General features: G+C 37.7%; 1 protein-coding gene across 1 annotated transcript in view; it reads right to left on the bottom strand.

The window, feature by feature from the left end:
• Nucleotides 1-411: 411 nt before the first annotated feature.
• Nucleotides 412-11,762, bottom strand: part of CPNE8 (copine 8) — a 271,745-nt gene continuing 260,394 nt past the window's right edge. The window contains exons 19-20 of the mRNA XM_075551890.1: nt 10,281-10,354; nt 412-2,074 (exon numbers count right to left, since the gene is read on the bottom strand). Coding sequence (XP_075408005.1) covers nt 1,886-2,074; nt 10,281-10,354 — 263 coding nt within the window. The 3' untranslated portion in view covers nt 412-1,885. The remainder of the gene's footprint in view (nt 2,075-10,280; nt 10,355-11,762) is intronic.

The following is an 11,762-nucleotide window of genomic DNA, read 5'->3' as shown; positions in this document are numbered from 1 at the left end:
TTTAATCTCATCTCTAGACCTAACCTCCTATATATTCCTGGTTCAATTATTCTCAGCCACATAGAAAATAAGATTTTTTTTCCCACTGAGCTTGTTTCATACCCACCCACCTGCTCTCATTAGGTTGTTGGGATTGGAAAGGGTATCTCATTTTCTTTGGTCAATTCAAGGTAAAAATACTTTTGTTTCATGAAAAGAATGCTAATCTCATTTAATTTTGTTTTCTGGACTGATGAATGAAAGTAAGTAAAAATGTGTAGGCTATGAAACTAGACTGGCATAAATGTTCAAGATTAGTAAAGGAAATAATCATACTTGATATTTTTCATATATACATGAAATTTACAGAGCAAAAAGTCTTCCTTTAAATATTTTAATACATACTTAAAAATGGACAATTTGTATTACATAAGTACATACCATTGATATTCTAGATATTGATGTATATATATTTTCTTTTCAGTAAAATATTTTCATGCTTATAAAAGTCACTGTAAGTCAACTTGGGACAAATAGAATAACAGAGATAGCTATAAATCAAGTAGTAAATACGATATAGGTAAGGGGAAAACATTAGTTACAACAATAGTTACATTGTTGACGTAAAATTAAAAAAAACAAACAAAAACAAAACACACACTATTTCTATTATTTGAAGGCAATTCACAATCATTTCCAGGAATTCTGTGAGAATTTAAGGCCATTTGTTCTAAAGAAATGCTTGAGTTTAGACACAACTTCACAAAATTGTAATTCTTGTAAAAACTGTACATGCAAAAACTCTTTACAATAAATTGTGAACAGGCAGATCAGTAGATAGGAGGAGGTCATTTCACAAATGTGTTGTGCACTAAGTCACAAGGTTGTGTATACTGAACGGGAATTTCACGAAAGACTTCCAGCCTATGCACCCTGTGAGGCAACGTGGAAAGGTGATAAGAAAGAATCCAAATGAAGAGGCAGTATCCCTTTGAATTAAAATATCTAGACATTATATAATGGAATAAAAAGTTTAAAACATCTGCTACATTGTTCATAGTTAAATAGTCTTGGTTTTAGTTTCTAAATATTATTATATTATAAAGATGCTACTTTTACACAAAGTGTTTTCTGTGCACTTACAGTTCACAATGTTGGACTTTTATTATTTCTACTTAGCCATACAAAACATAAACTGATGGCAGTCTAAATTTAGAACAAACACCATGAAAAATGCATGTTCTTACCGGATTCACATCTGCTATGCTTAGACTCTCATTCTTGCTAAACATCATCGAGAAACTGATTACTAAGCAGATGCAGCTTCATAAGACACGATTCAGTGACTGAGAAATATGAAAGTATCTTTCCCTTTATTTGCAATTGCATCTTGTCCAGACAGCCATTCAAAGAGATATTGCTCTTGTGGTAACAGCTATTGCAATTTAGAAGACAAAGAATTCAATATTTAAAACTCTTATTCTTAAGAACAGTTATAAAAGTATTGAAATTTAAAAAGTAGGAACATGTAAACATTGATACAGAGGGGCTGCTTTCTGATATACACAGCAGTCAACATAATTGAGTTAAAAACATAGTTTGTGCTTTTTCCCAACAATACATTGGAAATTAGCTGTTTCAGTCCAATAATAAAAAAAAAAGAGTTGAAGAATCAGAGAAGACATCCATATTTTGCTTCAAGCATTTAAACAAGTTTTCTGTTGCTCATGCAACAACCATATTTACAATTTTGGTTTATGAAGAGAAATCATTTTGGATCCAAGAAAGCACATTAACCAGGACTCTGATAACAACGGAGCAGAGGGTCTCGTTCCCTGGTTCATGACAGAGCACCAGGCACAAAGCAGACCTCACTGGTGTGTAGTTACCGTCAAGCATTTGGGAGTCATATTTGGGTCTGTAACACGTGTGTCGGTGGAGTGTACGGAGGAGGCGCAGGTGATGGCTTGATCCCGTGTGCCCTCATGTAGGAGAGAAACTGTTCGGGGATCTCAGCGAGGACATCTTTAGCCAATCTGGCCATGCTCAATATGTGGTTTCCACTTCGGTCAATGTAATCCCTGAATGGTACAAACTGAAACAGAGATGAAAGAATGTCACTCCGTAGTCTTTAGGCATGCTCTTTATTTTTTTTAAAATCATTTTATTGGGGGCCCGTACAACTCTTATCACAATCCATACATCCATTGAATCAGGCATGTTTGTACATATGTTGTCTTCATTCTATTCTAGACTAGACGTGCTCTTTAATAGACTCACCAGCCAGGAGCTGTAAATACTTACTTGTCAGTTGGAGAATCAAGGAAGTCCAGGAGAATAATTACCATAGAGTTTTAAACTAGTTTTAACTACAAATAGCTATGAGAGTAAACACATCTTTCTGATAGGTGAGGGAGCATCCAAAAATGCATGGGAAAATTCTACTAATTCCATGTTCACCAACTTTTTGATACGCCTAACCCCAATATGGTATTTGCAATAATGTATGGTTACTGCATGTTTAACTCAATTTTCAGTGAAGAAACATTAAACAACGCAGAAACAAAATAGACAGGTAAGACTCAAAGAAATATGATTATGTAATCATAACCTTACATTATATCAAATATCATGTACTGTCTGAACAAACATTATATATTGTGAACCTGAAATGTATTTTTAATTAATACTAGAACATCAAATCATGTGAACAATGAAAATAAAGTTCATAAAATTTACATAACAGGGACTCTGAAATATTACATTAAATTTTGTCCCTAAAGATTATTTCTATAGCCTTAATTTGAGGAAATTAAAAAAAAGTTTAAGAGAAATGTTTGGTGAGATTTTGGCATACAATACTTCTATAGAAATGTCACAATTAAAATATATAAATTTAAAAAAATTTTAAAAAAGAAATGTCATAATTCTACTTTTTGTATTATATAAAATGATTGCTCTATCTTCATAATATTAGCAATTGTATGTGAGCCTATCTCAGTTCACCACCAAATACTCTGTCAAGATGGTACCTGATTCCTTTTTTATTTCTAATGGTTATTTAGGTTAATAAACACTGCCCCAATTTCCTCTGAGAGGCAGGATGATTTCTTGAAGGACTCTGGGTATGATTGGAACTTAATGTCATATTTTGGAAACAAACTCATTCTAACTCTCCATTGGAAAAGAGCCAGGAGGACATCTTAGGATCGTGAACAATTTCTGAGTACAGTATGTGAAAATTTGAATGAAGTCTTTTATTTTTCTTCCAGTGAAAGTGAATGAGCACACTCCCATCTCATACATAGATGTTTTCAAGTTATTTTGATTTTAAAAAAAGGAAGGATGTGAACATTTACTCAAGCTGTATATTCAGAAAACAGCTGTTATGAAGAAGCAGCCTTTAAAACAGTCAGGTTGCTACCAGGAAACTCAGTCACACATTTCAAGATATCAAACAGCTGCTGTAACAGCTTTTCGTTGGTCACAGCAGTCTCCTCTAAAGAAAGAAAACGATTCCTTCATTTTTAAAACACTACACATTTTAGGTGGAGGTATCCATGTGTCTACCTCTGTCCCTTAGCTGTCCCTGCCTCCTTCCCAGCAGGAACCTCAGAGCACCTTCCCACAAGGTGCGACAGAAAGGGGATGCATCTTCCTCCTATCCCCAAAGGTAGGAGAAGAAAAGTCTAACAGAGCAAGTGTCTGGAAAGGGAACTATTAGGAGACGAAGCTTTGTGAAGTCTTGACATTTTTAACAAAGCACTAAGAGGGAGCAAGAACAACACAATTTACGGTTTGTTTTCTCTCTGCCATTGTGAACAGAAAATGGGATGTGTGTGTGAATCAATAAAGTTAAGAATTGAGGTGAACGATATCTGTTTATAATGAGGCTGCTGTCCAGTTCACCCTGACTCAGAGTGGCCCTGTAACTGCATCCCGGGCCTCCCAAGGCTGCGATCTTTACGAGAGAAGATCACCAGGTCTTTTCCCAATGGAGTGAATGAGGGTTTGAACCTCTAACAGTAGGGTTAGCACTCACGCATTTAATGACTGTGACATCAACTATATTTATTTCACTCTTATTGTAACAGGTAAAGCATTTAGCATTTTAAAATTAGCACTAAGTGTCTAGGTATAGTTAGTGTAACTGCATTTTAAACTATTTAACTTTTTGAAAGAACTCAGTTTATCAAAACTCTAGCTATTAGGGATAGACCATCACCTAGTGCTAATAAGCACGTGGTCAGCATTTCTAAATCGCTGGCTGGTCCACAGGGAAAATAAGAGGCTTTCTACTCCTATATAGAGTTACAATCTTGGACACCTGCAGGGGGCAGTTCTACCCTGTTTAGAGGGTCACTGTGCTCAAAATCGACTCCATGGCAGTGAGGCGAGGTTGGCAAACAAAGAACACTTCTCTTGAAAAGAGAGAGCTCTCACCTGCTTTAGATTTTCCTCTATCTAAACTCTTCTTCATGCTTCTCTATCATGGGCATTGCCCTCATTTATCCTTTGACTCCCTATTTGCACAGATCCTGAAATCAGATTCCCGTGGACAAAATCTGCTTCAGTGACGTAGTAGTTTCATGAACTTGAGTAAATTATTGTCTGCTCTGCCTCAGTCTCCTGTAATGTGAGCATAATAATAATTATGCTCACTTCACTGGGCCATTGTATTAAATAGGTTGGCATATGTAAATGCTTAAATCTGTGTTCAATCCATAACCTGTACTATATGCAATTGCCAATATTATCAATATTGATGAATTTATACATTTAATATAAGATTCCATATAAATGAAATAATTTTCATTTTTCTATCTACATGCATTTAAAATATAACATAAATTATTAATTTTATATATTTTTTCAAATTTAAGTATAATACAAGTTCACCTAAAGCAGTGAGTCCCAGCCTTTTTGTCAGGACACCAGAATCTTGTGATCGCAATATCCCACTGATTTTTGACACTTTTTCAGCAATGCTGAAATTTTTTTCATTGAAAAAAATTAAGGACCATTTTTCTTAATTCCGTGCTACTCTGAGATGTCAAAACTCAAAGCCTCACTATCCTTGTTCTCTCAGTTTGTAGTTCTACCCGCCTTTATTATATTTGTAGAAAATATATATTTAGAAAGAAATCCTAGTCTTCAGCTCTGGAGAGGAACACATGCCACATTTAATTAGACGTGCTAGTTGAGGGGCATAGGTATGGACATGCCCTTTGAGTATGAGGGGCCCTGTCTGGGGATGGAGCATCTCTGTCGTAACAAGTGACTGTTACCAACAGAGGGGGAATATGAGAACTTTCTGCTCACCAACTCAGACCATCTAAACGTCTCTCAAAGGGCAGTTCTGAAATTGCAACATGGGACTCCAAATTTCCCATACTCGATATTAGTGTCAGATCTCACAGCTGCCTGCCTTCTCTCTCTCTCTCTCTCTCTCTCTCTCAATCTCTCTCTCTCCCCCTCTCTCCCTCCCTCCTTCCTTCCAAATCTCACCGCTTTCATGGCAAAATATACCTGCTTTCTTCTTAAGAGATTGTTCATATCCCTCCTTCTATAACAGTTTTCCACTTAGTTTCTCAGACTTCTCTGTCATTGTCTCTTTTAGACACTGGTTTTGGACACTACATCAGGACTCTGTGGTACAAAACAATCCCTATATATTTGTAAATGCATGTTGATCACTAGCTGTTATGATTAGAATGAACTTGGGACTTTAAAATGTTCAATTTGAGGAATAAATCATCTTTCATTTTTTCTAATTGATCACATTCATATAAAGGATACCAATAAATGCATTCTGTTCTGTAGAAATATGCTGCATCCTTGATATTCCACATCCCTTTCCCCCGGCATCCACCAAGTGCAAGGAAAGCGTTCCACACGGCTGCTCTAAGGGCTGCCTCTGCCTATCTGTGAAACAAGTTTGAATCAGTTTGAGCAATTGGGCTTTTAGTTGCTGTTCTGCTCAATTTTGCTTGATTGTTCCTGCTGTGCAGAGCTCCATTAGTGATTTTTCAACTCTAAGCCTTCAAGGTTATTATTCTCCTTTTAATGGAAAATATGATTTAAACATAATTTTTAAGGAAATGATAGGCTGTCCAGCAGCTACAGGTAGCCAAGCGGAATGACACTGCACTATACACAATGATCAATTCGTAACACAAACAAACAAACAAACCAAATGGAAAGTCTTTACATACAAGGGTAAGTCAAACACGTGTTGCTACCCAACTAGGGGAACAGTTGTTAAACAAAAACATCAAGATGTGAAGCTAGCCTTTTTGGACTTATCTTTTGTTAGGTCTGTGTACTTGTGAAGGCAATTTTTCCCTCTCTCTAATTCTTTCCCTAAGCCCTCTGTGCTCTTCCATTTACACCATCTCAAAAGAGCAGCTTCGGTATCCTTGAAGGATTTCAATCATGTTCTCATTAAGTGTCCTTTGAGTTTTAAAAGCATACAGAAGGCCGAAGGCGCACTAACAGGGCCGTAAGCTGTAAGGGGTAAGGCTTCTTGAGGAAACGCTCAGAGGACCATCCTTGGTGCCCTCAAAGAATTCCCTGATGCGCTACCACGATGGTGAAGAATCCCTTGTGCAATTTTCCTCCCCTTTTCCTTACCAATGTAGTTTCCAATTTTATGAAAAATTCATTAAAAGCCCCCACCCCCTGTTGTCCTGTGTTTTCTGAGAAAATCTATCAAAATTTGAAATCCCCCAATTGTCACCACAACCGTCTATGTATGCTCTGCTTTGAGATGAATTGACCCCGTGGAAGCCACTGTTTTGGTTGGATTTTTTTTAGGCCTAATGAAGACATGTATGACCGAGTGAACTTGTCTGCAGCAGTCCAATAATCAGAGAGGAAAGTTTAGGCGTGTTCTGTTCGCAGTAAGCTCATACATGTACGACCTAGAAAGCTAGCAGCAACGTTTTTCACTTACCCTCCTTTATTGAAGTAATTTAAACTTTAAAACAATAACGAGAATATCTCATCCTGCTTACTGTTTGTACTATAGTCATGTGAGATTGAGTTTTCCAGCAAAGGATATAATCACATCAAAACTGACATACAGTTACAGTGTAATCGACAAGGTCTTATTACTGAGGAATAACCCAACCAAACCCACTGCTGTAGAATCCATTCTGCTGGATCCACAGCAGTACTACCAAGGATTCGCCAGACTGGGAATCAATGGCAATTTCAGCTCAGAGTGACTCCACAGGACAGGGTAGAACTGCGCATAGGCTTTTCAAAGGTGAGAATTGTTACAGAAGCAAACGGCCGTATCTTTCATCCACAGAGCAGCTAGTGAGTGCACGCGGGCGACCTTTGGGTTGCCAGCCCTGTGCTTAACCACTGTGCCACACACGCGCCCTACGAATCACCTGGAAACTAGTTCAATGTTGTCTGAGTCATTTGAGAAGCCGGAGGAGATTGAGGATTTCATTTAAGAATTAAAACTGCACTTATCTGCTCCAACTGTGTCTGCTGAAACTCAGGTACATTTTTTTGGGGGTGGGGGATGCAGCTTTATGCTTTTATTTGCTTACTGGAGAAATTTGTGATCTTGTTCGTAGAGTGTTAACTATGCCGTGTTCACAGTGTGTGGAACACAATAAAAGGAAACGTGAATCAAAATTGACCCCATTCTCCAGTGATGTTTAGCCAGCATCAGTTAGAATGGTTTAGGTATTTTGAGTTGGGAGGAAAATTGACACCGGTATTCTTGGGGCGACTGTTGGTGTGGTCAGTGATTGCCAAGTGGCCCTCTGTATAACGGAGCAAAACCTCACCCAGTTCTGCACTACAACCCAATGTTGTAGGGGTAGGCGTGGTGATCCTTTAACACAACTCACCAAAGTCGTGTGTGTGTGTGTGTATGTGTGTGTGTGTGTGTGTGTGTGTGTGTGTGTTTATGTGTGTTACATATTGCCGGTTAGCCCAATAAGCAAGATAAGCACTGACTTACTTACTCTTTTCAGTAGTGAATTGTTTCATTTTTTTTTTAACCACCTCAAAAACTCTGCTTGTAGGTATGGTTAGCATGGGCCCCTAGCCATGGTGCCTTCCTACCAATCAAAGCCACATTTCAAAGGTGCAGTTCCTGATGGTAATGAAGTACTAGTAAGCATGGGCAAGCATGAGCTTGTGCTTACTTATTTACTGTTCATTCGTAAGCCTATGTGTGCTTGTTTACTGGGTCATCTGCCCCGGCTAACAGACCCGAGCCCTTTAATGGTGGAACGCTTCCCCAGTCTCAGGCAGAAAAGTGGAGGATGCCATTTCTTCCACACAACACACCTGTCAATGGCTGACTTGGCTACAGTTTGAAAAGACCAATCACTGTACAGAAACGTCTCCACGAAGTTAGAAAAGAGCACCTTAAATCTTCTGAGCTAAGCATGGGTGTGAAAGTCGCCAAGCCATTGCCAGTTACTTCGCAGGTGGCATTTTAGTTTACATTGGAAGGGGTGGCATAATTAAACTTCATGTGGCAGAATCACTCGAGTGCCTCTCCGTCCACCCCCCCCCCCCCGAGGACTCCCTAAATCTCTGGGGAGCTCTGTGTACTTTGTAAGTGGTAGTCCATCTCAAGGAGAGAAAATATTACATTATATTCACACATTCTTTATGCCACTAGATAACCATGCCTTCACGGCTGCTACTTCCGCTGTGATTGGGAATGCCATGGGGAGAGGACAGGTGAAAGGACGTGCAGCGTCCAGAGCAGGACACCAAGTCTCCGAGAGGTTCATAGACTGGCTCTAGACCAGAGTGGTAACATTACAACACCATAGAAGAAGCTGTCATGATCTCCACAACCACAGCTACCTCCCAAGGGAGAAAGTAACGAAGTTTCCCTTAATATTAAACCATGAGCTATGGAGGGGCCCCTGCTAGCTTTGTGAAAATGCATTACGGCAGCAGTAGAATAGATTCCAAAGAAGTTTCAGTTCACATATCCTTTCACTAATTTAATTTTGGGGAGAAACTCTAAGCCAGGCATTGTGAGAGCTTTTAAATAAAGTGTAATTATTCAGACCTATAATTATCGTGATGAGGTTAAGGTGAATAATCAGGCATCTGATTATGAAAACAAAACACCATGGGATTTTTAAATAGATGACCACATCACCAGTTCCCTTTTGCTACAGCTTTGAACCCAATCACTGATGCATTTAAATCATATTCAGTTATCTTTTTGCCAGACTATTATATGGATGTTTCCACTGTAAAATTAATTTTGCTACAGATGAAGAACAATACTTCTCTTCAACATATTAAAACTATACATTACTATATTTACAGGCTTTATTATATGATCACTCAACCAATTCCAACATTTTGAAACTGATCTCACTGATCTGGTTTTATAATAGTTTAACTGATCTCATGGATCTATTTTATATGCATGATTGCACTTAATGTCCATTTCAATGACATTTACCTCCAGAGAACTGAAATTTAGCAGGCTGCCCAAGTGATCACAATGGAAAGCCAGGATTTGAACAAAATTCTGTGATTCAAAACTAGATTCTTTTATTGACTGTATTATGGGTATGAATATAGAGGTATTATGTAGGAAGTAACCTTGGAGTTAAGAGTTTGCTCTTTCAAAAAGCTCTCGTCATGTACTGACCTGAAATGGAGACTTCCTTTCCTACACAAATGGTGTTGTCAGAGCAGTTGTTCCCAACATTTCATAAGTTACATTGACTGTGAACCCAAACCCACAATCACTGAGTGCATTCTGACCCATGAGGCCCTATATTAAAGAATGGAACTACTCGTTTGGAATTTTGTGTCTGCAGCTCTTTATAGGAACAGACAAATTCGTTTTTGTCCTCTAGAGAGGCTAGGGGGTTTCTAACTGCAAACCACAAATATGCTTAACACAGTGTACCACCAGACCGCCACACTCACACCCACCCACGCATATACACACACACCCCAATAGCTCAATTTTCTCACCCTAAACTATGCTGAAAATATTACTGGTTTTGTTATGTTTCCACAATGTTTTCTTACTTTAAGTATATTTCCATTGAATTAAATATATTTAGTATTTTTGATGGCTAACCATTAGTGGCTAGATACGCCTCATTAATAAGTCTCTTATTTTGCTAACTTCTCTTTCTTTGAAAAAGGTCCTAATTATATTTTTTGGCAATAGTAATGTGGTAAAGACAATACTTTTTCCATTTTGTAGATGGTAAACTAACCCCCAAACCAGAGCTGACACAAGCTCATTACAATGAATGAAATAAATCATTTTTATGTCTTACCTGCACAATGTCCCTTTCAGCATACTTTCCTCTAGAAGAGACTCGAACATCATCTCCATCCAACTCGACCATTGCTTAAAAATAAAGTATGATCATCGATTCAGTGCATTTTAGCCATTTACTAACGCAACCGAGCAATAAGGAAATTAGAATCTATGAAGTAGCAATTTGCCCGCAGAAAGGCAGAATGTGTGCAATATCTTTACCTCTTTATTTCCCACAAAACCTGAGTGGCTTTTTTTTTTACGTAGAGAATACAAACTAAGACTTCATATGACACTTTGATAGGTGGCAAGAGCCAATGCCACTCTATATTCAATCCTCTTTTGTAAGCTACTTTTGCTTGAAGATAAATGTGCATTGCTGGTGATATGATATTGTTGGTACTTTCTTTGGGAAGCTCTCCCTGACCAGGAGATCCTCAACTGTTTTATGCTTACGTGATAGACTGGCAAATGATGCTATTATATTACACTTTCATTTTCCTTCCAACTTTATGAAATTTGGGACCCGGTCATTATGGAACTCCCTATAACAGTTTGAATTTCGGTCTCGTTAAAACAGCATTTGCTGTGATCTGTACTGAGAAATCTATGTACTCTGAGAGTAGATCAATTAAGTCAGATTTCTCTGACCCTACATTGATTGGATACATTATTCTTTTCTTAAAGTGTGACTTTGTGTGTGTGTGTGTTTGTGTGTGTGTATGCGGGGTAAAAGAATAACTTTAACATTACACAGATCAGCTGGTAATTGGGAATACTCCGCTTTGATGGGGCAGCTGGTGATATAGTAATGCTACGCTGCAATTAAGAACATTTTGCAGTTTATTAAGTTTTCAGTGAGAGTTCTCTAAATAATTAATGACATGAAGATGCTAATTTGTGTATAAAGTATAATTCCATTACTGGTAATTCATTTTGTATACAGAAAACATTCACCAGACTCTAGAGAGTCTCTCAGCCCTATCATATTTGCCACTTCACCCAACAAAAATATCTCTCTGTCACAACACTCTTTTCTACTTCATAGTTTTCTTCAATATTTAGATAACTGATTTGTTTCAATTTTACTTTTGTATAGATCTTCACAAGGCAGTGTATTTGGGCTAAGGCATTGTTAGTATTCATAAAAAACAACCCAGAGAGTCACCTCTTAAAGATTAACTAGACAATAGCAATCATAACTTAGTAAAACGTGTGCCTCAGCAATAATAAAGAACTTAAATTATTCAAAATAAAAAGTGCTTATTCTTCTCCACTTCTTGAAGATGTAAATAGAAGAATTAAGGATGCTCAAATACCTCCTATATTTAATTCTCGCTTTACTCTCAGGCTACCTTTGCTTGAAGTAAACGTACATTGATGGCGACACATGAGAGAAATCAGAAACAACGTCCTTATTCTCTAAAATGCTAATAACTCATAAGAATTACATGATATCCATTATATAAAAGGAAATAAGAATTTGATTGATAATCTG

This window comes from Tenrec ecaudatus, chromosome 6, assembly GCF_050624435.1.
Source record: "Tenrec ecaudatus isolate mTenEca1 chromosome 6, mTenEca1.hap1, whole genome shotgun sequence".
In the NCBI taxonomy this organism is placed as follows: Eukaryota; Metazoa; Chordata; class Mammalia; order Afrosoricida; family Tenrecidae; genus Tenrec; species Tenrec ecaudatus.
The sequence above is the reverse complement of the archived record's forward strand: the minus strand, read 5'-3'. Positions and strand labels throughout refer to the sequence as shown.